The sequence below is a fragment of the Paramisgurnus dabryanus genome, chromosome 21 (genome assembly GCF_030506205.2).
Source record: "Paramisgurnus dabryanus chromosome 21, PD_genome_1.1, whole genome shotgun sequence".
NCBI classification, from domain to species: domain Eukaryota; kingdom Metazoa; phylum Chordata; class Actinopteri; order Cypriniformes; family Cobitidae; genus Paramisgurnus; species Paramisgurnus dabryanus.
Window position 1 is genome coordinate 23,918,273 of NC_133357.1, and position 27,437 is coordinate 23,945,709.

Genomic DNA, 27,437 nt, shown 5'->3' on the forward strand with positions numbered 1-27,437 from the left:
TCTTGCAAATGACTTTATTACTGGTTTTGCATGTTCTGGTCTTATGGCTTTCATGGTAAAGGATTTTCATATTTTGAGCTATTGAAATTGTCTCAGGGCACATTAATGACAACACTGTTCATGGGAAAACAAACAGATTGTCCTGGCAAAAATGTCCATTTGTGTGCAAGTCTCCCTCCTGTACGTTCTGCCTTATATGTTCCTGCTGGCATTTTGATCCGTAGTGTCATTTATGGAGCGAAACCTACCAATGACAACCTACCTACTGAGGCTAGACAATACTTTTTTTGTCCTTTCAACAGATTGGCTAAAACACGATCTAAAAAAAGTCACGGATGAGACTGAATTAGAAAATATGATTAATACTCAAAGTTTCAATGTATAGATCCTCATATTCATAATCACATGGATGCTTCAGTGCCTCTCAAATCCATACGTTATTGAATCTTAGATTAACATGATCACAGTCTACATGAAACTACTTCGCTAGGAAACTTAATGGAAGTTGGAGTTTGCCCAAAATGTTATTTCACTCATTATCATGTTTCAAATCCATTTGCTGCCATCTTTTTCAATGAAAAACAAAAGACTTTTATGAATCTTCTATACATTCCCAATGTATGCAAATAGGTTCATAAAGACACCTCTCCTTTTGTGTTTTATGGAAAAGACAGCAGCATACTGGTTTCAACCTGCATAAGGGTGAGTAAATGACAAAACGATTCCTTAAAAGACGAATGTACGACAGTAACAGGAGTGACACAGACTATAGCAGGACACAGAGATAAGCAGAAATACAGTGCTACATTTCTGAAATGTGATCTATTCTTAGAAAAAAAAAAAGAGTTTAAAAAGTCTTATCATTTTAGTCAACCACAGTTGTATCATAAAAACAGCGATATAAAGGAAGGAAACAGTGAAATCTCTAAGGCTTTGTGCTTAACAGATATTCCAGCAGAAGCTTCTGTTTTTCATGAAATTGCAGTGTTTACCTGCTGCTCAAAAAAATCCCAATGAGTGCTTATTCTTATAAACACGGCCCCAAAGCATATTTGGACACTTATGATTCACTAAAAAATGTGTATCAAATATTAATCTCAAGTGGTATCTGGAAACAAATGGTGCTTGACCTTGAACTTATGAAGAAAATGTTAATATTAAACACGATGCGTCACTGGTATTGATATGAATGGGGGAGATCGCAAATGCCACTCTAGTCCCGCCTTCCAGTTAAAAGAGCCAATCGTCAACCATTAAAATAAGAAATCCACTGGGGGAGGAATGTTACACATGCGCAGTATCTGACAGCGTCACAACTTCCTCGAAAAAGTGTGAAAACTTAATTCGCACAGTTTATTTATTCTTTTTTTTATGTTTAGCTTGAAATATGTGCATTAAAACAAATGACACTTGGTTTGTTATCTAATGTAATAATAATATTCAGACATTAAACAGTGCAGTTCAAGTGTCCAAATAGTCCTCGGGGTCTTTCTTGTCAACCTGTCTATGACCTATAATTTATCATTCACTTGATGGATCTGCAATTCAGTTTCACCACTTACTCAATCGTCTAATATCAGTTACTCAGTATTCTACCTCTAATGCCGATCGTAAAATCGTTAATAATAACAGTACCCAGTCTTAGAAAAGTCTTTAAACTGAGGGATCGCAAGAAAAAGAATAACAACTCGAAGCCCTTTTGTATGACACCTCAGTATTACGGCCCCTCCCCCCGGTCACAGGCTGATGATGTCACAAATCCCTGTCCCATATCGATGATGTTCTAGTGCAATTTCAGCGTACTCGGTCGTCCCGGGTTTCTGTTCTACAGGCGGTCAGTGTGCAGCTGATGAGGAGGAGGGAGTTGGATGTAGGCTGCACTGGGAGGGGCTCCGACCGAGAGGGGGGTGGGAACCGGGGTAGAAGTAGCAGAGGAGGGGCCAGGCGTGCCTGGAGGGTAGACGTAGCTCAGGAAGCCCGGTGAGGGGGCGTAGGGGTACTGCTCGAAGCCAGAGGAGGCGTACTGGGCGTAGGCAGTGCTGAAGTCAAGGTAAGGGGTCGTTGCAGTGGACGTGACCTGAGTAGGAAGAACCAAACTGGGCTGAAGGAAGGCCTGAGGGTAAACATACGGCTGGCTGAGCCTAGAGAGGAAATAAGAGAGAGGTAACTATTATTTACGTGGTTTACTACAGTAACAGACTGATGTGTGAGCTTGGCTGATTAACGCTTTCCACATCAGCATTTTTTTTTTAAGTTGCCAGCCAACGCCAGCCTTTTTTATGATATTCACAAAAGTTTAATGCCTTCCAAAAATGTTATTCTTTAAATATATAAACACACAATATATAAAATGAAAGAACAGATGCTCTGCTTTCAAACAAAAAAGTTTCATCCTATCTTCATTTGTTCTCTTTTTATCACCGCTCACATATGGGTGGGTTTCTTCAAAATACAAAATTTTTAGCAAAAAGCGGGAATGTTTGCATTTTTGTAAAGGACTTGTTAGCAATCAAATTCAGTATGATGATCAAAACATACACCGAGTTTTCACAGTCTTTGAATCAGTGGATGCTTAAGTGTTTTATAAACTGGGTAAGAGCACCACCTAGTGGATAATAATTGTAATATGGATTGCCGTAAAAACTCGTCATTGGCATTTCAATGTCGTTTCAATGGCGAAAAGAGTTAAGCACTATAATTAATAGTGTATTTTAGTGTAAAAATAGTGTAATTTACTATATTTTATATACAATATTTAAGGGTTAGTCCCTTTTTGACCCATATATTTATAATTAAACAAATCAAAAAAATAAAAAGCTTCAGTACATGTTATACTATAAACATTTACAGTAAAGAAACATGTGGTATTTGGTGATCATTGGTAAATGTAGAGACAATAATCAGAAATATAAATGTGTCCAAGACCAATTTTCTCATCCTCCCATCCATTTCCAATTTTCAATCATTGTTTAAGCCCTCAAGGAACTAACATTTAAAAAAAAAAAATTATTGGAAGGGACATAATTGACTGCGACACTAAAGATGGCTACCAGGTAAGCAGTTCTTATTTTTTCTCTTCAGATAAAAGGTGAAATTTTGTTTGTCATAGTACCTAGACAACTTTTTAGTTCTCATTACCGAAACACGAGTTTGTAAATGCAAATATTAAATAAGGGTGTCACGATTTCGATTTTAAATCTAAATCGATCGAAATTAAGTCACAACCTCGAACTTCGGAAAAAAAAAATGGGATCGTCGATGCTGCCACGCCCCCATGTCACATCCGGTCAGCTTGGCAAGCGGGGGAAAATAAACCTCTCAGAGGTGCCTTTAAAAACATCGGTCCAGTGGAACGCGATTTATATTTTAAACACGAGGGATGTATTGCTACAACTGCTTGTAATGCATATCATAAACAGGATTACTACCTAGTGATCTGCCTTCAGGCAGAGCCCAGCTCTCTGCACGTGCGCGAGAGAGCCGCCAAGATGCAGCGGGTTGACTTATATTTTAAACAAAAGGGATAGTTTGCCTCAGCTCGCATGAAACGCATAAAACTGAACAAATACGTAAGGATTACTACTTCGGACAGATGCGAGAGCGCGTGCACATGAGACAGAGAGAAGCGCAGCTGCTTATGACGCACCGGTTTTATTTCAGATGCTAGGAGGAGTCCAAGACGAGCGCATTAAGTCCATGTGCGTGCAAGAAGGAATCCTACAAGCTCTCTCGCGTAAAGTAAAGCCCGCAAACCCCCATGCGAGGAAAAGCATGCAATGTGCATTTTAATGTGAAACTATAAAATAATAATAATAATAATGGCATATAATTTTTTCTCTTAAAAAAAAAATTAAATATTGAGAATCAAATCGAATCATGATATTAGAATCGAAAATGTAATCGAATTGAGGATTTGGAAAATCGTGACAACCCTTATATTTATATTTATGTAATATCATGTTGCGGTAATGATCATTTTTGATAATGATAATCTTAAAAAAAATGTAAATATAATTTTTTTTTAAATCCTCTAAAAATAATGGGTTATAGTCAGTTCAGACCTTAATCTTATATGTGGCAAAAAAATTGGCTTCAAGTGCTTTTTAAAAATCTGATGCTGGACACTTGCTGAGAATCACCCAGATGCGCTGTCCTATTGCAGCTGGCACATTAGAGGAGATAACAATGATTCATGCTTGTTTTTATTAGTGACATATGCTTTTAATATAGTACTGATGTGACAATCTGTGTGTCTGTGACATGAATAAACACATAGGGTCAGTTCCGTGGACAGGGTTTAAATTAATCCAGGACTAGGCCTTAGTTATATTTGGACATTTTAGTAGTTTTTACAAACAAACTATAGAAAACAATACTATTGTGAATGTGCATCTTGAGACAAAACAATGGCAATGATATATGTTAAGATATGTGAGTGAAAGGTGTTTTTAAATGAAGGCAGCTTAAACAGGCATTTAAGTCTGGGACTATAGGATAAGCCCTGTCTGGGAAACCGCCCCATAATGTGCTTAATCAGTAGCTTTATGTATGAGTGAAACCCACTAATTCAGATTTTGCTGCTTTTTCTCAAACCACAAATATGGGACGACACTGTGGTCTGCTTTAAATGCCACAAATATACGATGATATGACCGAAGTGGATAAGCGCACAGACTCCTTGCTAACTGACCCCATTAAAGCATCTTTTGAGTTTCTGTCCAATGATATCACAGAAAACACAACTACTGCTTCGAGACTCCTGAGGCCATGAACCACAAACATAAGAGACACCAGCTCAGGCAATGCCTTCACTAATCCCATAAACTACCCAACGGGACCACCAACACAAAGCTGAAAATATCTAAAACACAAAGGATGGTGTGTATGAGCATACAAACCAACAACTCTTACACACACACACATGCATAAACAGCTGCAGTGTCATTCCCTCATTGCCACACTGGGCTGAAGGGTGATTTATAGGGAATGACAGTGGCTTTGTGGAGTAGGCAAATCAACTCTGTCTGCTGTCCTTACCGACCCCATTCATCCAGCAAACCCTCATCCAGACAGGGAAATGGGATGGGGGACAAGGAGGAAGGCAAAATACAGAAAACCAAACTTGACAAGGGTGTGAGGACTAACAAAGTAGGGCAAATCAATTGCTGTAATTTAGTTGGGCTGTGATGCATGACTCTGCATCCGTACGTGTTCGTCATGGTAATCTGAGTGTTCAAAATACAACAACTGAAAAAAATGAAAATAAATCTTTTATTTCATTGACTCCCAAATATTGTCATGTATAGCCGGAACTTATTACACGGCTCTCTAAAATGCTTAATTCTGATTGGCCATTCGCAACATTCCAAGGTATGTTATTCCGAGTGACAACCGCCTGAAACTAATATCACACGTCTGCAAATCATTTTGACATGTAGAGTTTAATATTACACAAACTTTAAAGTGCACACTTGCTAAAAACAACGTTATTTTGTGTATTTGGTATAATAGAATGTGTCCGCGTGGTTTATGGTTAAAAAACGAATTATTTTCCAAATACCATACATTTTGGTATCTCCAAAAAAATCTCTGTGTCCCTGATTGGCCAGCTAATCTATACATTGTGATTGGCCTGAATACCTCTGACATCAGACAGAAATGTGACGCTCCTTACCATGTTTGAAAGATTAGGTTTACAATGCAATGCTAACAGGAGTTAACGTACAGGCTGTGAGTCTGAAGCGGGATGAATTATGATAATGTCAGTCTATACTACATCACAAATCCCAGGAAGTAAACTGTTGCCTACAATCCGTGTGTTTGTTGTAGTCCAAGGAAAGAGATTTATGTTGGAGACAATAACTTGCATCATTGTATATCGTTAACATGTACTAATACACACTTACACACCAAAGGAAATGTAAAATCGTGAATTGGATAATTGGTGTTCTTTAAACAACATGCCTTTCAATAACATATATGACACATTTACAAATCGTTCATGACATTTGAACGTTTTATCTTAAAACCGAAAAGTAAATGCGATCCTAGAACATTTACGGGACGTGTTTGTGTTCACACAGAAGCCTGTCTGCCAATTTTACAGGTATTTTCTGGGACTGGGACCAAACTGCTGTGTGAATGAGGTTCAAGTCTTAGCAGAGACAGTTGTGTGTGTGTTCATGTGTTATCTCAGATGGTCAAGTAGTTTGATCCTCATTGTGCTGGTTCAGCAGAGTCCAACTCCTTAAGTCTGCAGACCTCCCACCATGCTGTCTGATAACCAACACCCAACCATCTACCACAGGGGTCTGTAAGCCCCCTCCACCTCACTAATCCCCATCTTTAGCACCCTGATAATAAATCCAACCTTAGGAAAACCTCAACTAAACTCTATTCCCCAAATACACAAAACATTCATTTAAAGGGACAGTTCACCCAAAAATGAAAACTCTGTCATTTTCTAATTCTCATGTTGTTATAAACCTGCATGAATTTCTTTTTTCTGATGAACACAAAATAAGATATTTTAATAATTGACGTTAAGCACACAGCTGATTGAACCATTGACTTCCATAGGTGAAAAACAAATAGGATGGAATTCAATGGATACCATCAACTGTGAGCTTACCATCAATTATCAAAATATCTTCATCATTTATCACAATAATAATACTTCCATAATATTTGTTTTTCTATTATGGAAGTCAATGGATACAATCAGCTGTGTGCTTACCATCATTTATCAAAATATCTTTTTTTTGAATTCATTAGAAAAAAATTCATACAGGTTTAAAACATTCTGAAAATGAGAAAATTACAGAATTTTTGGGTGAACTATCCCTGTAATGCCAACCAGATGGTAAGATGAAGAGAGTGCCATTGTGCCAACTCTGCGTGCCATCAATGACCTCAGTGGCTTTCAGGAGTGAAAACACAGAATGCATCTTTTGTTGGGCGCGAACAGTCTCATGTCCGATTTAGCAATCATTACTAAAAGTGATAGTTTAGATAAAGGATAGCATGAGAAATATTCAACTTCGGCTTACCCCTTTTTACTCAGGTGGCCAATAACAGTGCAGGAGGGGAGGGACAAATATTACACTAACCAAGAATCAGATGGTTTTGTACAATGACTGAAAAACAATGATACGGTTAAATGTTCTGTTTTCAGAGGATTCATGTTTGTACCAGATGATACCCCGGATATTAATATTTGTTGATTAAACAAACTATAGTAACCAAAGCGTCTCAGCCAGAAAAAAAGAAATGCTGTCAAGCTCACACAGCTGGCATTTTCAGAAGAGCACATGGCGTTTTCAGATGTTTTAAACACTTGGTGGACAAAAGTCAACATTAGCTTTGTGTGAAGAATAAAGCAATGTTCATTCACTAATACTGTTCTCCTCTGGTGATGCTTAAATCAAACCAGTGTTTACATTCAATAACCAGACTTTCATTCATGTTCCTCAGACAAATGGACTACTTTTAGTGTTTTATTTGTCCTGTTTAAAGCTTGACAGATGTTGTCACTATGAACTATCAGTGTATGGCAACAGGTGTGTAAAGATTCTTTAGAAATGTCTACCTATCAACCAGAAAAAAACAGCATGTGGGTTTTGAATAAATTGAAAAAGCATTTTTGTAAGATTTAAGAAAACAAAAATGAAATGACTCAATATATTTGAGTGTGCACGTGAGAGATGTGCAAAACATACAGAGAAAGAAAGACGCTGAGACAAAGACACAGAGAGATTAAATGAGAGTTCAAGGTTTGAGTAAAAACACCGTTTTGCATAACACCTGGTTGGATGGCAGACTTGAGGCAGGTGGTGACCTAACTGACAGACAAACAGGTCGAACAGGATAGGGAAGAGAAAGAGATAAAACAGAGAAAGGGTAACAGACAGAAAGAAAGAAACTGAGAAGGAAATACTGAAAGAGGAAGAGAGTCAAAAAGAGAGAAACAGAGAGGGAGAAAGTGACATTAGCTGCGTTTCCGTTACCCTTCAAACCGTGCAAATTGAAACAGCGTATTGAAAATGTGCCCAATTGAAACGCCGCAATTTCACATAGACTTCCATATTTCACAAAGAAAGTTTTTATGCTCGAGTATATCCATCTATCTATCCATATATCCATCTATCTATCCATATATCTATCTATCTATCCATATATCTATCCATCCATATATCTATCTATCTATCCATCTATCTGTCCATATATCCATCTATCTGTCCATATATCCATCTATCTGTCCATATATCCATCTATCCGTCCATCTATCCATCTATCTGTCCATCCATCCATCTATCCATATATCTATCCATCTATCCGTCCATATATCCATCTATCCGTCCATATATCCATCTATCCGTCCATATATCCATCTATCTGTCCATATATCCATCTATCTATCCATATATCCATCTATCTATCCATATATCCATCCATCAATATATCCATCCATCCATCAATATATCCATCTATTTATCCATATATCCATCTATCTATTCATATATCCATCTATCCATATATCTTTCCATCCATCCATCCATCCATCCATCCATCCATCCATCCATCCATCTATCCATCTATCCATCTATAAATCCATCTATCCGTCCATATATCCATCTATCTGTCCATATATCCATCAATCCGTCCATATATCCATCTATTTATTCATATATACATCTATCTATCCATATATCCATCTATCTGTCCATATATCCATCTATCTGTCCATATATCCATCTATCCGTCCATATATCCATCTATCTATCCATATATCCATCTATCTATCCATATATCCATCCATCAATATATCCATCCATCCATCAATATATCCATCTATTTATCCATATATCCATCTATCTATTCATATATCCATCTATCTATTCATATATCCATCTATCCATATATCTTTCCATCCATCCATCCATCCATCCATCCATCCATCCATCCATCCATCCATCTATCTATCTATCTATCTATATATCCATCTATCCGTCCATATATCCATCTATCTGTCCATATATCCATCAATCCGTCCATATATCCATCTATTTATTCATATATCCATCTATCTATCCATATATCCATCTATCTGTCCATATATCCATCTATCTGTCCATATATCCATCAATCCGTCCATATATCCATCTATTTATTCATATATCCATCTATCTATCCATATATCCATCTATCTGTCCATATATCCATCTATCTGTCCATATATCCATCTATCTGTCCATATATCCATCTATCTGTCCATATATCCATCTATCTGTCCATATATCCATCTATCCGTCCATATATCCATCTATCTATCCATATATCCATCTATCTATCCATATATCCATCCATCAATATATCCATCCATCCATCAATATATCCATCTATTTATCCATATATCCATCTATCTATTCATATATCCATCTATCTATTCATATATCCATCTATCCATATATCTTTCCATCCATCCATCCATCCATCCATCCATCCATCCATCCATCCATCCATCCATCTATCTATATATCCATCTATCCGTCCATATATCCATCTATCTGTCCATATATCCATCAATCCGTCCATATATCCATCTATTTATTCATATATCCATCTATCTATCCATATATCCATCTATCTGTCCATATATCCATCTATCTGTCCATATATCCATCAATCCGTCCATATATCCATCTATTTATTCATATATCCATCTATCTGTCCATATATCCATCTATCTGTCCATATATCCATCTATCTGTCCATATATCCATCTATCTGTCCATATATCCATCTATCTGTCCATATATCCATCTATCTGTCCATATATCCATCTATCTGTCCATATATCCATCTATCCGTCCATATATCCATCTATCCGTCCATATATCCATCTATCTATCCATATATCCATCTATCTATCCATATATCCATCCATCAATATATCCATCCATCCATCAATATATCCATCTATTTATCCATATATCCATCTATCTATTCATATATCCATCTATCTATTCATATATCCATCTATCCATATATCTTTCCATCCATCCATCCATCCATCCATCCATCCATCCATCTATCTATCTATCTATCTATCTATATATCCATCTATCCGTCCATATATCCATCTATCTGTCCATATATCCATCAATCCGTCCATATATCCATCTATTTATTCATATATCCATCTATCTATCCATATATCCATCTATCTGTCCATATATCCATCTATCTGTCCATATATCCATCTATCTGTCCATATATCCATCTATCTGTCCATATATCCATCTATCCGTCCATATATCCATCTATCCGTCCATATATCCATCTATCCGTCCATATATCCATCTATCCGTCCAAATATCCATCTATCCGTCCAAATATCCATCTATCCGTCCAAATATCCATCTATCCGTCCAAATATCCATCTATCCGTCCATATATCCATCTATCCGTCCATCTATCCATCTATCCGTCCATCTATCCATCTATCTATCCATATATCCATCCATCCATTAATATATCCATCCATCCATCAATATATCCATCTATTTATCCATATATCCATCTATCCGTCCATATATCCATCTATCTATATATATATCCATCTATCTATCCATATATCCATATATCTTTCCATCCATCCATCTATCTATCTATATATCCATCTATCCGTCCATATATCCATCTATCTGTCCATATATCCATCTATCTGTCCATATATCCATCTATCTGTCCATATATCCATCAATCCATCCATATATCCATCTATCTATTCATATATCCATCTATCTATCCATATATCCATCTATCCGTCCATATATCCATCTATCTATCCATATATCCATCTATCCGTCCATATATCCATCTATCCATCTTTCTATCCATATATCCATCTATCTATCCATATATCCATCCATCCATCAATATATCCATCTATTTATCCATCTATCTATCTATCCATCTATCTATCCATATATCCATCTATTTATTCATATATATCTATCCATATATCCATCTATCTATCCATATATCCATCCACCCATCCATCTGCATATATCCACCAAAGCATGTAATATATTTTAGTGGCATTCAATATGTAACTGTTTAACTAGGCACGTAATATTAAAGTTTCGATAAATTAATTTAATCGAATCAAAGAAGAAACATTTGCGATATTTGCCGATACATCATCGCTGGCGGAGATGATCGATACTTTATCATGTCGCAACGAACTGTCCGATATACAAGCCTACTACCTACCTACCTACCAACCAACCTTTAAATATCAGCCTACACACATTTTTTTCTAAAAATATGTTATGGATGTGACAAAAAGACAGGCTTTAGGGAGTTGATATACTGATTTCTGTGAATTAAAATGCACAAACCAAAAGTAATAATACCCAGCAAATGAAGAAGGGATGGGTCTTCGTAGTACATCAAATATAGCCTGGCTGCGCCCACCCACGCACTTCTGCTCAATTTCATTTTCCATCAGTACTACGTCTGGGATTTCGGTCTATTCTAGCGTTTCGAGATATCAAATTTTTGTAGGACCAATCAGCGAACAGAGGGAGTGGCTTAGAACGGTGACGTTGATGTTGTGCGTCTGTTTGAGCTGTAGTTCAGTAATGACAGCGTAGAAAGACGTGAGAAAAGCTATTCGGTCCGTTGTTGCAAAACTGCTGAATATACAGAAGTTAAAGCCGGAGCAAGAACCAGGTTTGCTAAGTTTTGTTGGTCTGATCATTCGGACTTCTTGTTTCCAGCCGGTTTCGGTGCATGATATACGTCACGACCACACGTTAGCGATTGCCTATGGCAGATCCTGAGTGACTCTGGGCAGATCCAATAGTTTTAAACTTCAACAGAGGACCCTCCTTCTAGGAAGTAAAGCTTTGCAATGGAGCGTGGCCAGACTCTCTGTACAAATGAAATGTATGAGAACCAGGCTTATGGGTTAAACATTTATGTGTCAATTTCTAAAAATATGTGTGACAATTCTAAAACCGCCATTTCACTTACTATAAGAAATCATGCTTAAATAAAATAAAATAAGTTTTTAATTTTTGAGAGACCATAGGTATTTAAACCACCAAACATTGAGCTTTGAGTATGGTGAAAACATTTGGTAAAATCTTAATTTTTTCATGCAATTGTCTGAATTTCATTTAATTTTGGGTGAACTGTCCCTTAAATTTTCATCGGACGCACGTGCAGTGACGCGATACGCATCTGGTCCGAACTTTACTTTCCCGTATGGTCTGACTAGTTGCTAAACTGAACTCTTGAACAAATACCTATTAAAAAATAACAAATGTTTGGTTTCCTCAGTAAACTACGTGTTGTTTATTTTGCTTGTTATATAAATAAACTACGTTTAAAGTACTTTTTTTGTTATTTATTCTTAGCGGAGTTTACTGGAAGTTACGTGTTGACCACAAAGCCGCTTGTTTATGTTGTTACTATTGAAACGGTCTATAAGAGGAGATGAGCAGCGAATAGGACATCAGAGAAAGCCAGACGGTTATGCGTAAATCACAATTTTCCACCATATTAAATCAAACCGTTTTTGAGGGGTCACGTCAGGATTTGGTGTTATTCATGCACAGTCATCCCTCACCCCTGACATTAGCAGACTGCAAAGAGACGCTTACCCATACTGCCTCTGGATCAGGGCTGGGTGAACCTGCTGTACTCCTGTTGAGTATCCTGTGACAAAAAGAAAAACAAAAGACTTAAGAGATGACAATCATTCTCAGACAGATTTAAACCAATAGCTCGCCTTAAATAAAAATGTCCGATTTGTAGTACAGTTTAGATGTTATAGCTGAAACAGCACCTTTATCCAAAACAACTTGCAGTGCATTCAAAGTTAACATTTAACAGCACCAGTTCTGTGTCGCGTCGACGTGTAATTACATATACAGATCGCTAGTAGGCAATATCCACGGGCATGTTACTGCTGTATACCCCTGTATAGAGTGCCACACAGATTTTTTGACCCGGGGGAGGTCGGACGCATTGCTTAGGTGTGGTTGTCTGTGCATACACTATATATTAAATGCCTTGCCCTATAAATTTCCATTTTATGTGTGTTACTGTAAACATTATTTGTTTCACAAACTGAAAGAGGACTTGATGCTGTTGATGAACAGCATTATATGGGTTAACTTACTACACAATGATTTCAGGAATCCTATAACTGTATCATATTTTTTGTTCGCCCTATTTGACATAGATAACTCATGTTTATTATTATGTGCCCTCCATACACATTCACTCATTTACCCTTTAATTGGTACTCAATTTTCTCCATTCATCCAGTATGAACTCTCTCATTTTCTGTTTCAGCCATTGCACTGAAAGACAGGATCTTTGTGCTCTCATGCAGTCAGTCAAGTGAAAAACTCCAGGCTGTCTGATCTCCAACACAACAGTGTGTCTGCGCAGATACAGATGAGAAACATCTCTCGCCTGGATGCTCATTGCTCACACACACACATGCACACACACACACACACAAAAGCGCCTGCCAGGCTCAACGGCTCCTTCCACAGCACTGCTGTATTTGCATAAACACACACATTACCCTTCACACAAACCTTATTTTGAACATCATTCACTGTAGTTCGTTGTCTTTCTCCGTTTAAAAAGCAAGCTAGCTTTTCTCCTCTTTCCAATCAGAGGTTTATCTCTACATCAGTCTGTTATATATGTGACAGTGATTAATAAAAGTGTCTGAAGGGAACACTTTACAATACGGTTGTGTTTTTTAACATTAGTAAAAGCATTAGTTAACAAGAACCAACAATGGGCAATTTAGTTCTTCAGCATTTATTACGCCGGATTTCCACCAACTGCGGAGCGGCTGCAGATCGGCTCCGCTGCGTTACGACTCCGCACTCCGCCGTCCGCCAATACCCACCAGTTTCGTATTTGTTGCAGAGTGACGAGGACCCAAGAGGTCTCGCAAATTCACATGATGATTGCGCCATATCTAGTTCTGTCTCCGCCCAATATGACGTTAAATTATGACGTTTTGCTGGACCAGCCCAGATTATTATTCTTTTTTTATTAAAGGAATAGTCTACACTTTTGCCATATTAAACTATGTTATTACCTCAACTTAGACAAATTAATACATATCTATCTTTTTTCAATGCATGCACTGTACAGCGCGTTGTGAATGTGTTAGCATTTAGCCTAGCCCCATTCATTCCTATGGTTCCAAACAGGGAAGCCACCAAACACTTCAGTGTTTTCCCTATTTAAAGACTGTTACATGAGGAGTTATACCAGTAAGTATGGTGCCACAAAATAAAAAAATGTTTTGGTACCATAGGACTTAATGGGTCTAGGCTAAATGCTAACACATTCATAATGCGCTGTACAGTGCACGCATTGAAAAAAGATAGGTATGTATTAATTCGTCTAGGTTGAAGTAATAACATAGTTTAATATGGCAAAAGAGTAGACTATTCCTTTAACGAATATAAAGAGTACAAATACATTTAGGGAAAGTAAAGCATTGTTAAAGTACAGACAATTCGAGTTAGAATACAAAAATATAAAAGATAAATAAACATCACAATCAGTAATTTGTTTGCATGAGGTTAAGCTATACCATCGTAAATTCTATACTGTACATGGGTAAGAAAAAGTGCATAATTTAAGCCACATCTTTTAATAAATCATGATAACATAGCATACATTTTTTGTTTTTTTATAAATCTTAGAGATGAGACAATGGAACTTATTACAGATGGGATTTAAGCCATTTTTGTTTGTGGATGAAGAATTTAGCATATAAATAAAAAAGTTAACAGTAGTTTCAATATAAGACATTTTGGGATATTACCAGCCCAGATCACAACACGAGATCTCGCGAATTCAGGTATGATCACGCGATAAAGTCATGGCTCTGCCCTGCGGAGCTGTCCGGCATCCGGCCAAAATAGAAGCTCTGCGTATTTGTGCCGGAGGGCTGCGGATGGCCGGAGCTGTGACGGATTCGGAACGCAGTCAGTGAAAACACACACTTAGTTGTTGTAAAAGGAAAACACCACCGGTTTTAATTTTTTTATGTTCTTACCTCAACTTAGATGAATTAATACACACCTATCTTATTTCAATGCGTGCACTTAATCTTTGTACAGCGCATTGTGAATGTGTTAGCATTTAGTCTAGCCCCATTCATTTCTAAGGATCCAAACAAGGATGAATTTAGAAGCCACCAAACACTTCCATGTTTTCCCTATTTAAAGACTGTTACATGAGTAGTTACACAAGTATGGTGGCACAAAATAATACGTGGCGATTTCAAGCGGATAAAAATAAGAACTATAGTATATTGTATGGTGGAAGAGCACTTAGTTTGCAGCACTTCCACATCGGGCGCAATATTATTGATGGAAGTTTGAGCGAGAGGGGAACTCAGAAGTGATGATGTTACTGCGCGCCGAGGTCGAAGTGCTGCAAACTAAGTGCTCTTACATTTTATTTTGTGCCACCATTCTTACTCTTGTAACCACTCATGTAAGAGTCTTTAAATAGGAAGAAAACATGGAAGTGTTTGGTGGCTTCTAAATTCATCCCTGTTTGGATCCTAAGGAATGAATGGGGCTAGGCTAAATGCTAACACATTCATGTCACGCTGTACAAAGATTAAGTGCATGCATTGATAAAGACAGGTATGTATAAATAAAGCAATAAGTCCCGCGAAGCAGTGGGTTACCAGTGCATTTTATAACAGCTAAGGGGCATTGTTAAAAAAACCCTTAGCTGTTATTAAATGCACTGTAACCCCACTGCTTCGCGGGACTTATTGCTTTTATAAAACGGTTACTTCATATACATAGCAGGATTTCATAAAATAAAACACAAATAAGTTGTAATTATATTAGTAAAAATATTAGTCTTCCGCCAAACAAAGTAGTTCCTCAGAATCAAGAGTGGCTGCAACAGAGCGCAGTTCACAACCAACACAGACTCAGCAAAGACACAATGAAAATATGATTTAAGACTGTGGTGTTTATTTAATAAATCAACATTCATCTAATTTAATTTATACATTAACATTTATATCGTGCAACTGTTGAAGTGATGATCAAATATGCTTGGAAGCATGCTTAACTCTTTCCCCGTCAGCGTTTTTTTTTTTTTTAAGTTGCCACCCAGTTTTAGTTTAATGCCTTACAGAAAAATTATCTTCTTTAAATAAACATAAAATATCAAATGAAAGAACAGACCATCCGCTTTCAAACAACAACAACAACAACAAAAAACGTTTTATCCTACCTTCATTTGTTCTCTTATCAGTTATCACCTCTCAACTTTTCAGCTAAAAGCGGAGATAATTCCATTTTTGTGAAGAACTTTTGTAAGAGATCAGATTCAGAGCCATAAAAACGTACACGTCATGCTAAATCCACCACAACTGAATGCGTCAGTGTTTAAGTTGGGTAAGATTGCCATCTAGTGGATAATAGCGGAAATATCAATTGAAGACAAAACAACTCCGAGAACTTTTTCTCTTTATTGATGTAATGATTAAACAATATCTATGACATTTATCTGGATATTTCCATAATTGTGCAAAATAGAAAAATAAAAATATGATTAAAGACTGTGGTGTTTATTTTCATAATTCAGTACGCAGCAACAGTGGCGCAGTGATACTTATGTAATGTGGTCTGAACCGTGGGTTTACCGGGGTATTTTATCACGGCTTAGAACGCGTTTCAACCAATCAGAATGAAGAACCAGAACGAGCTGTTTATAATTTGTATTAAGTTGAGGTAAGAACATAGCAAAATATTGAATAACGGTGGTGTTTTCCTTTAATATTACTTAATGTCAGTACAATTGTTCATGTTTAGTGGTCGACCAGTATGTGTGTTTTTTTATAGCTGATATTGAGAAAGCAATGTGGCTGATTGCCCTGTATTTATAGAGGTTAATAACTGTATTATGACTCACAATAAGTAACTCACAACATGGCTATTAACAACAATATAAAACAATTTAGTTATTTGACAAAGAACTAAATATGCATTAATAATAAGTCGTAACAGTGACTTTATAACGATGCAGGTTGCGTCTTTAAAAATACACTCATGAAAGTATAAGTCTTTATTAACGAGTAATTACTATTATAAATCAGTGTATACTAGATTATGAGCATGGACGTTAAAAAAGCAAATGCATCACTTATAAGTAATAATAAAAATATTATACATTTATCTATAATTTTCCTTATAATTGGGTATAGGTGTTGTTGTGTCTTTATAAATATATTTATAGAATAGTAATAATTTCTTTAAACAATTATCAAGAAGGATATTATTCATTATAAGCATGGGCTTCATAGAAAGTGTAACCAATTGTTTTTCCTACTATGGAAGTCAATGGTTACCATGAACTGTGTGACTACAATCATTTATACAAAAACCTTTTTGTTTTTATTCAATAAAGAAACTCATTAAGGTTTATAACAACATGAGGGTGTGTAAATGATGACAGGATTTTCATTTTTGTGTGAACTATCGCTTTAATATTTACAAAACACTGTCCAAATGAAACTAAAAAAGTTTAAGTGCATTAGTGTTTTGAAATTCAAACTACCAGTCACATGATTTGTGATTGTTTGTAAGGTAAGTTAAATGTTTTCAGTTGTTGTTTATATCACAAATGTGTGTATACTGTTTGAATAAGACTTTGCTGCATGGTGAAGTTAAGAGTGGGTGATAAGGGAAAATATCAAATCACGATTGTTCACGATTTTATCACGGTTCTTTTTCATGTTGGTTTTTTAGGGCGGTTTCACATTTGGTGCGATTGCCTGGTCCGAACCAGAGTTCAATTGCTCCCCCCTCCCCATGCCCCCCATGGACTGTGTTCACATATTATTTTTGCATCCGAACCGCGGTACGCTTGCATCATCAAGCTGCAGCCGGGGCGTTCTCATGTTGCTTGGCAACCGCTGTAAACGAGAAGACGACAAGCGTGATTGACGAACTGCAAGCAGAGAGATGATTTCTGAATGCCTCCGCAAATATTGACGTCGGCGGACAGCCCGTTGTCATCGAAACGACTTTAGTATGTTTGGGGCAGACAGATGCAAGTGCGTTTCTGTATTATTTCTTTGAAAACAAAACCAAAGGTTTAAAAAAAAAAGAACAAAAGTCAAGCAAGCATTCTATGCATTTTGTTTTCAAGGTAAGTGCACGCACACAAACACACACGTCTGTTTTGGTGGGACGTTCTATATAATGCGTAATTAACAGCGGTTCACTTCCGCGATTTGGTACGATTGCGCTCACATCAGCAGCGAACCGATCTGGAGTTCACATGAACCGGATTCCAGACCACCCTTTTTAAGCGGACTCGAGTACGTTTCGCGGGTGCGCACCCGAGTTCGGAAGACAGCGTTCACATCATCCAAATGTACCGAACTGTGATGTCAATCGAACCCGGGTGTGCACCAAAAGTGCTAATGTGAAAACGCCCTTAAAGACTATTTTGCCATTAACCTTAATACAGGCATACTAATGCCCCATTTAAAAAAGCAGTCTTAACATAATAACAAAATATGCACGGACCGTACGTGTACAACAGTGCATGCGTGAGAAAATATTGAGACAGGAAACTCCACTTCAAAAATTACACAAAAAGCGGACGCAGAAAAAAGGTATGCTCGGCCCTTCGCCATGTAGCACGCGCCTGTAATTCGGCGTCCTCTTGTCCGTCATTATCCTCACCTAACAAGTGAAACTGTCAGGAAATTAAGTGAAAGCATAAATAAACCCATCCTTTAATGTGCACGTCTGATATGCGCGTGACCTTCTGCACACGCTTCTACCGGCTTTGCTCTTTACAAGCATCTGCTTGCTCTTGTGCTCAGCAAAAAAGTGCGAACTCAAGTCATTTAAAAAAAAAATGTAATTTCGTTTTTACTACCAAGGATTTAAAAATTTTGCGAGCCCTGTTTTCATGTGTGTACCTTTAAATGAGCTACACTGTCCCTTACCAACAGACAGTTAAAACAGATCTGATTCCTGTGAACAGTCTGAGATAATAGCATCTTTAGCCATTAGCATGCTAACAAACATATTCAGAAACACCTTGTAAAAGTTGATTTCGCGTAAGATGTGCCCTTTAACAAATGTTTTTTTAACTTTTTTTATATTAGTAAATGGGATAATTAATAGTAATATTAATAAAGAAATGTAGAAGTATTGTTCACTGTTAATATTAACTGAGAAAGGTCATGTCAAAGATTGAAATCGATGAGTGAAATCAAACTTTGATGCTCCCAATCTCATTATTAAATTATGACACTTAAGCCTGGATTTCACAGACAGGATCACAAATGTTGTGCCTGGGCAGTATTTGTGTTTCAGGGAAACGTAAGATCCAACGCACACTACAGTCATGCCGTGGCTGAGAAAGCAGCAGCGTATGAGTCACATGACAACGGCGGCAAAAGCAGAGCAATACAGGACTACCGTTTCAGACATGTTTCGACTGGAACAAGAGCAGAGGCCAAAATATCCTCTGTTCCTGTGTGAATATGGTGTGTTAGGACAGGTGTACATGCTTTAAGCCCTCTCAACAATACCCTTCCTCTTTTCTGATAAATAAGCCACAGAAAAAACACAGAAAAATGCAAAGCTAAAGTTGCAGCACACACAAAGACATGCTGAGCGAACAGATCACACTTTCTGCGCCCACTGTGGCACACAAGCATACATGCAAATGTAGGATGGTGGTAATTTTTTGACAAGTCTAACCCGTCAAACTACTCGTTACAAGAAGTGTGAGGTTGTGTGTGTGTGTGCGCAAATGTGAGAGTATCTAGTTTATTTGTGGTACAAAAGATTATTATGATAAACTGTGTGTGATGAGGCCATATATTAGTTTACACTGATGTGACTCAGTCACCGTTAAAATGTCAACAAAAAACGCTGGAACAATTGCCAACAGATTGCTCTACCATATAAGGACAGAGGAACCTTACACAAAAGGCAATATATTTAGAGTTCAATCCCTAAAGCTGAAGTGTGTATCTTTTCCAGATGTTCAAATACCTTCTCCCATCCTAACTTTATATGCAGCGACAGCTATAAATCATTTAAAGGTTGATTGCCGAGAAAAATGTAAACAGTTGATCTGTGACAGTTGTTAAACATTGCTAAGTGACCTGAAGCATGACACAAACAACAGTGGCTCGACCAATGACAATCTGATTTGAGGTCTGAGACTGTTATGTTGACCAATGGAAGACGACAGGAAGTCTGTTTAAAAACTGACACTGATGCATTGACACTTCTTGACACAAGTGTGCAGATATGTGACCCTGGACCACAAAACCGGTCATAAGTAGAATGGTTATATTTGTAGCAGTAGCCAGCACCACACTGTATGGGTCAAAATTATCGATTTTTTATGCCAAAAATCATTAGGATATTAAATAAAGATCACGTTCCATGAGAAAATTTGCACATTTCCTACTGTAAATATCATTAGTAATATGCATTGCTAAATTTGAACAATTTTAAAAGGTGATTTTCTTAATATTTCATTTTTTTGCACCCTCAAATTTCAGATTTTCGAATAGTTGCATCTCGGCCAAATAGGGCTGCATAACGATTAATCGTGATTAATCGTTTGCAGAATAAAAGTTTTTGTTTACATCATATATGTGTGTGTACTGTGTATAATAATTATGTATAAATAAATATACACACATGCATGTATAATTTTAAGAAAAAAATATTTATAAAATTAAATATTTATATATAATATAAATTATTTATAAATATAAAAATTTATATACACATGTAAATACGCCTTAAATATCTACATGTATGTGTATTTATTTATGCATAATTATTATACAAAGTACACACACATATATGATGTAAACAAAAACTTTTATTCTGCAAACGATTAATCACGATTAATCGTTATGCAGCCCTACGGCCAAACATTGTCCTATACTTACAAACCATACATCAATGGAAAGCTTATTATTTCAGATGTATAAATCTCAATAACAACTTATGACTGGTTTTGTGGTTAAGGGTTACATATTATCAAACTTAACCTTCAAAAATTGCAGAATAATAGTAAACTAAATGTCCTCAGGTCAGATAAAGATATCCAAAACATAATTTCCCTGTGAAGAAGTCTGGTGTTTACCTGTCAGCGGACTGCGCGGTTTGGCTCCAAGGTATGCCAGGTTTACATTAGCTTTGCGTCCATCAATAATAGGGTTTGGATCTTTACAAGCTCTCTCAGCTGCACTTTTATCCATCATAGTGACCTGGAGGAAAGAGGCAAACAAAAAAACAGACAAAAGAATACAAATGAGTTTGAATATTGGCCTCTCATGTTGACATACTTCATGTCGTTACGAATCTGTACGCTGTTATTCTTTGGAACACAAAAGTTGAATTTTTCCATAGAACGACAGTTCACAGTCATCACATCTGTCAAGATCCATTATGCAAATTCTTTAGGTCTTCAAACCGTAAAACAGCACGTGTCTGTGAGCAACACAATAAAATTAAAGATGGTCTTCACCGAATGCTTGCTTTTTTAGTTTTGTGTTACACAGAACAGAATAAAATCATATGGTAGGATGTTCATTTTATGGTAAATTACAGTATACTTTTAAACAATTTTTTATCAGAAAAATGATGGGTTTTCAACTGTACACCACTACACTGGAAAGTTTATATGTGGTTTAGCTGTTTGTTTACACAACAATGGAAAGAACTGTATAGGGATTCTTTAAAATAAAATAAAAACTCAGTCAAGAGTCTTCTGGTTCTTGGGTCGCGAGAATGAAAAACTAGGTTGTCAGGATGATTTAAGAAAAATTGTATTCCAATAATGTACCGTTTTAGCCGAATAAATTTTTTATTTAAGTTTCATACTAATAAGAACATATAAATCAGTCCTTAGTGATCGCTGGTGTATGGATCACGTAATCCTTTATTGTTGTTTTTTTTACGGTCGCTCTTTATTAAAAAGTTTAAAATCCACTGGTTTACACAACAAGCTGTTTAGCCATTAACAGAATAGTTTTTATTTGACTTGGCTGTTCGTTTACACGTCAACAGCGCTTTGCTGTCCTGAAAACTCAAACTTTCAGGGATGGGTTTCAAACTGCAGTTTTTGATTACAACATCTCCATGTGAACTACATAAATGTGAATCTGTGATAATGGTGACATCATGCGTATGTATTCATTCAGTCTGTACGTATGCATGAGTATAACCAAACCAACAATTGTGTCCTACAGCACTGTAAAAAGTGAAAAGTTGGATCGACGTAAAAAATTACTTAAATTGGGAACACCTCAAAAATTGAAAGAAAAGTTTCTTTAAATTTTTTACATAAAGGACAAGTTTGGTATTTTACACTTAAAGCCCTGTTTTCAGATTGTTTATGGTGAAATGGAACAGTTTTGACTGAAATTTCGACATATGCGGCTGCCCTGAGAATTTTCAGGTGTTTGTGTTTCACCTCCCACCTCTATAATGGCTTTATAGGTGCACTGGAACAATCCTTCCTAAAATGCATTAAACTTTCGTTTACAAAGACGTGAAACTCACCGAGTGGTCAGGGGTGTTCACTGATATGCTCACACAAAAATCGCTGCAAAAGATGCTTTCCATCAGGTGTTTTACCATTCGTTGTAAACTTGTGGACCTATTTTTCCAAACGCCTCACACCTGTACATTCTTCCGCTTAGAGCTTGAATAATAGACACTCCAGCCCAGGTGGTGGCGATTATCCGCCTTTGCCAATTTGCCAAAGAATAGAAACAAAGTTCCCGGCACGGAGTAATACCGTACCTCACAGCACATCTAATACAAGTCAGTGGAGTTGGACAAAAACTACGATAAAACCTGTTGGAAAGCTTCTTTTGCAGCAATTTTTGTGTGAGCATACCAGTGAACACCCCTGACCACTCGGTGAGTTTCGCGTCTTTTTAAACTAAAGTTTAATGCATTTTAGGAAGGATTGTTCTTGTGCACCTATAAAGCCATTATAGAGGTGGGAGGTGATACAACAAACACCCGAAAATTCTCGGGCCAGCATCATATGTCCAAATTTCAGTCAAAACCATTCTATTTCATCATAAACAATCCAAAAACAGGGCATTAAGTGTAAAATACCGAACTTGTCCTTTAAGGTGTACTTAAATTGGTAAAATCTAAAATATTACGTAAATGTAAGTAATTTTTTTATTTGATCCAACTTTTACTTCTTACAGTAAACGTACGACAGTCTGAAACCCGAAAGATTGCCATTGTGAAACAAATCGTCGCGATTTCTGTGATCGTGGCTCTTCATCGATGGTCCTATGTCGTACAGTGAGAGAGGTTCAAAGACGGCCGTTTTACCGGTCTTGCGTCCAAAGATAGCCTACAATAGTTTTCTGACAGTGTCAGAAATTCAGCATGATCACTGCAGTGTGTTCGCTGCTACGACCTGCGTACTGGTATTTGTTTACCACGAGCGCATGCTGGTGACATTGCGCTAACGTGTGACGCAGCCTGCGAAGCTTCCATGTCATCATCGTACAGTCTACATGCTTGTCGTACAAGAGTTTAAATGATCCATGTCGCACAGTGTGATAAGGTAATGATCTTATAGGAGGGCAAAAATCCTGCAGTGTATTCCGGGCTTTACATGGAAGTAGCCGTCACGTTTCTACAGTAACCCTAAACGGAAACTGCTCTACAGAGGGTGTTTCGTCCTTACGTTGTCTCAGATGAAGACGTTTGTCCTGTAGCAGCTACCATATGCGTTTTGAAATAGAGGGGTGAGCTGTTGGTTGCAATTCTAAATATCACCACTAGATGCCACTAAAATGTACACACACCACTTTTAAAAATCAAGAACAGAACTATTAGAACAAGTTGGGTAAACAATACTAAAGAGTTAAATCTGTCATTGGTCCAGTACCTAATATGTACCTTTAAGTTACTAATATGCACTCTTTAGGTACAAATGTGTACTTTTTTGAGAGGGTACTGCCCCAGTGACTGCTTTCATATCTTTTTTCTGATAGTGTAGGCCTATTTGTGGGTATTTAGTGAAAAGAATGAGCAGCCTCCATCGCTGCCTTTTCACAGCTTTTGCATTTGTGAGAAACGCTCTTCCAAAAAGCTGCAATGTTAGTTTTGAGTTGCTCACTGCTGCCTGTTCTCAGTTGCACACACAGAGAGACACACAAACATGCCCCACCCTATAGAGACCCAGTGGCAGCTGTGTTCCCCAGGGCTGGTGGAACTCGAAATACAGCCAGAGCAGCAGCAAAGCACATCGGTTAGGAAGAGAATTTATGGGATCTGGTTTCTGTCAGGTAAACATCAGAGCGTGCGTTTCGTTTCTGTAGTGCCCTTGTGTGGAGTGTCTTGGACTGAACTTGAACAAAACAAGTGCACACACACACACACACACACACAGCTGAGACCATGTTATTATCTTAGTAGTCACAAAACCAGGCAAGTAAATGAGGCGACAAGCAGCAGTGAGTGTGTTGGGAAAACATTAGGGTTGTGTAATCATGTGGGAACTCCTTTGGTAACCCCCCTCTTTCTTTTCTTTTTCTAGAAATACAGCTATTAAGACAAAGCCTCCCACTCAGGGAGTGTATCAGTCAGTATATTAAAGACTGTAATTTACTACAAAGTAACACGATTTGTTTCTGTCGCTGACTCGGTTTATCTGTCGCTCACATTTAAACAGTACAGCACAGCACAGCACATGATGCATGAAAAACTCAAAAACACATGAACTGAAACCGTGCGGTCTTATCTGTGCTCTCCAACTGCTTTTGAAGGCAAACCACGATATAATTCAGTATTACTGTACATACAGTAGCAAAAAAAAAGGTCAGAAAGAGATCATTGCGTGGACCTGTCAAGAACATGCATGGGTCATATTTCATCCCAAAATAAAAAATATTATTTAGCATGTAAGAGTTGTGTGACAACAGGTGTATCAACATGGTTTTCAGTTGTTTTGGGGTAAAATGTAAACTAGAACTTATTTAATTTTAGCTCTCACTAATAGAGAAGTATTCAAATTTTGTATTTTAGACATATATCATAATAATAGTACAGCTGAACCATGGTATTCTTTAAAGTAAATCTAAATAAGGTTTTTAAGACATTTTTTCTAAAACCTGTAAAACTATATTTTAAACTCGTGATCGTTCAATATTGCTGTGAAAACATTACTGTGCCATGGTACATTACATTTAATCAATTAAAAGATGAGTTTACAAATGAGAGAGCATTTTAAAGGGATAGTTTACCCAAAAATGAAAATTCTGTCATTATTTATTCACCCTTAAGTTGTTACAAACCTGTATAATTTCTTTGTTCTGCTGAAAACAAATGAAGAATGTTTGTAACCAAGCAGATCTGGGGCACCATTGACTTCTACAGTAGGAAGAAATAATACAATGGAACTGAATGGTGCCTCAGATCTCCTTGGTTATTAATATTTTTCAAAATATCTTAATTTGTGTTCAGAAGAACAAAGAAATGTATAAAGGTTTGTAACACTTTAAGGGTAAATACACAATGACAGAATTTTCATTTTTGGGTGAGCTATCACTTTAACATTTTTTGTCGAACTGTATTTACATGTATGCATTTAGCAAGCTTTTATCCAAAGCGACCTACAGTCCATTCCAAGGGATAATTTTTTTAATCATCATGTTTGTTCCCTGGGTTCAAACCCCTGACTTTTTGCTCTGTTCCCCCACAGGAGCACTGTATTTATATTGTTTTATTATAAGGCAGAGAGCCCCCCCCCCCCAAACTGTGAGGGTAAAATAATAAAAAAACAACTTATTTGGGGAAGTTTCTCTGGGACCCTATTAACCTTCATATTGAACGAGCAGAGGTCGCTCCAACGGTTCATATCTCAGCAGATAAACCCATGTTTTTGCTTAGATGTGATATTTTTTACAGATACGATGGCTTGCTTTTGAAAATTCATCTGAGAGGGTAAGACGATAATTGATGACATGCCTTTTTAGAAATAATCCACTTATGGACCTACATGTGACTCTGACTTGTGGAGCCATGTGAGAACATATTGTGCCTCAGAAAAGCGCTCAACGTCTGAGGATTACATGATCCAGCACTAAATCGGACTAGGTGAAAAACATGTAGGCCTATTACAAAAGGATCATAATAAACCAACAGCCAGTCACTAGGTGCCCTGAGGCAATTCAGGTCCATTTTAGAGTCATTTAAACGCGCGGTTCATTGTGTTGCCTGGAGTTTGAATTGTGTTGATCTACTGGCTTTTGTTCCTCAGAACGGTAACAAAAGACATGCGCCAACGGCACGCGACGCTGTCACCTGGAGACCGCACGCGCACGAGAGATACATTAAATAGCAACATAAAGTCGCGTTTTTATTGTTTGTACGATCAAATGTAATGCGAGTCTTATAAACTTCAATGTGAATTCACTGCTTATTGTAACTGCGTGCGAAGAGTTTGATTACGGCTGAACTCGATAAAACAAAGACGATATTCTTTGCGTTAACATGAAAAGCTAAAGCGGTCGTTTATTTAAAACAACTACCCGGTACGTTACTGGCATGTCACTGTTAAAATAACTAAAAGGTTTGTTGTTGTTGTTTTACTTACAAAGCCATATCCTCTGGATTTCCCCGTTTGTCGGTCCGTTATCACCACCGCTTCATCGATGTCGCCGAAAGTCTCGAAGTACTTGCGGAGCGACGCGTCCGTGGTGTGGTACGGCAAACCTCCGACGAAGATCTTCGTGAAAGTCGTGTCTTTCTGAATACTGGGATACATCGTTTCCAACGTCCCATTCATGAACTGATGTAGAAGCATTTGGGCGCAAAATTCAGTGCAATTTAGATAGGAATCGCGCGGGTTATAAATAAATATAAATAAGCATAAATAACGACGTATCCTGATTCTTGGGCTACTGAAATCGTTTGCTAAGTCAGTGAGGTAGATAGTCCTTTGGCTTGAAAAAAGCAACGTTTCCACTTCGTCATGTGCCAGACTACTCCAGCAACTCCATGTTGAGGGAAACACAATGACGGCAGGTGACTCGCGATGACTGAACTAGCAGCAACACATTTACAGGAGCTCCACGCGCTCACACCTTCCTGCCTCGGCGTCCAATGCGATGCTGTGCACGAGCGTCTTCTGGTTAACTACACCCCTCCTCTTCTGAGCACTGACGTTTGTCAACTCTACTACAGTGCATAGCGGATCTAAACGTTTTAGTCCCAAAGGCCCTTTCAATCACAATTTCTAAAATATTCTAGAGCTTGTCATAAATAAAAAAAAAGGTGTATATTTGTTATAAAATAACCAAACAATAAAAATATTGCTTT

General features: G+C 37.3%; 1 protein-coding gene across 1 annotated transcript; it reads right to left on the reverse strand.

Annotated features, from left to right (window-relative positions):
- Positions 1–27,232, reverse strand: rbm38 (RNA binding motif protein 38). The gene is made up of 4 exons (XM_065286338.1): positions 26,713–27,232; positions 21,223–21,346; positions 12,675–12,729; positions 1–2,141 (listed from the first exon to the last, which is right to left on the reverse strand). The coding sequence occupies exons 1-4, from the start codon at positions 26,920–26,922 to the stop codon at positions 1,826–1,828; spliced, it is 705 nt and encodes a 234-aa protein (XP_065142410.1). The 5' UTR covers positions 26,923–27,232; the 3' UTR covers positions 1–1,825.
- Positions 27,233–27,437: the final 205 nt, after the last annotated feature.

Coding starts and splice junctions, on each gene's coding strand:
- rbm38 (XM_065286338.1), bottom strand. CDS start 26,922: ATGCTTCTACATCAGTTCATGAATGGGACGTTGGAAACGATGTATCCC. Junction 21,347..26,712: donor AATCCAGAGGATATGGCTTT/GTAAGTAAAACA, acceptor TCTTTCCTCCAG/GTCACTATGATGGATAAAAG. Junction 12,730..21,222: donor ACCGCGCAGTCCGCTGACAG/GTAAACACCAGA, acceptor TTTTTGTCACAG/GATACTCAACAGGAGTACAG.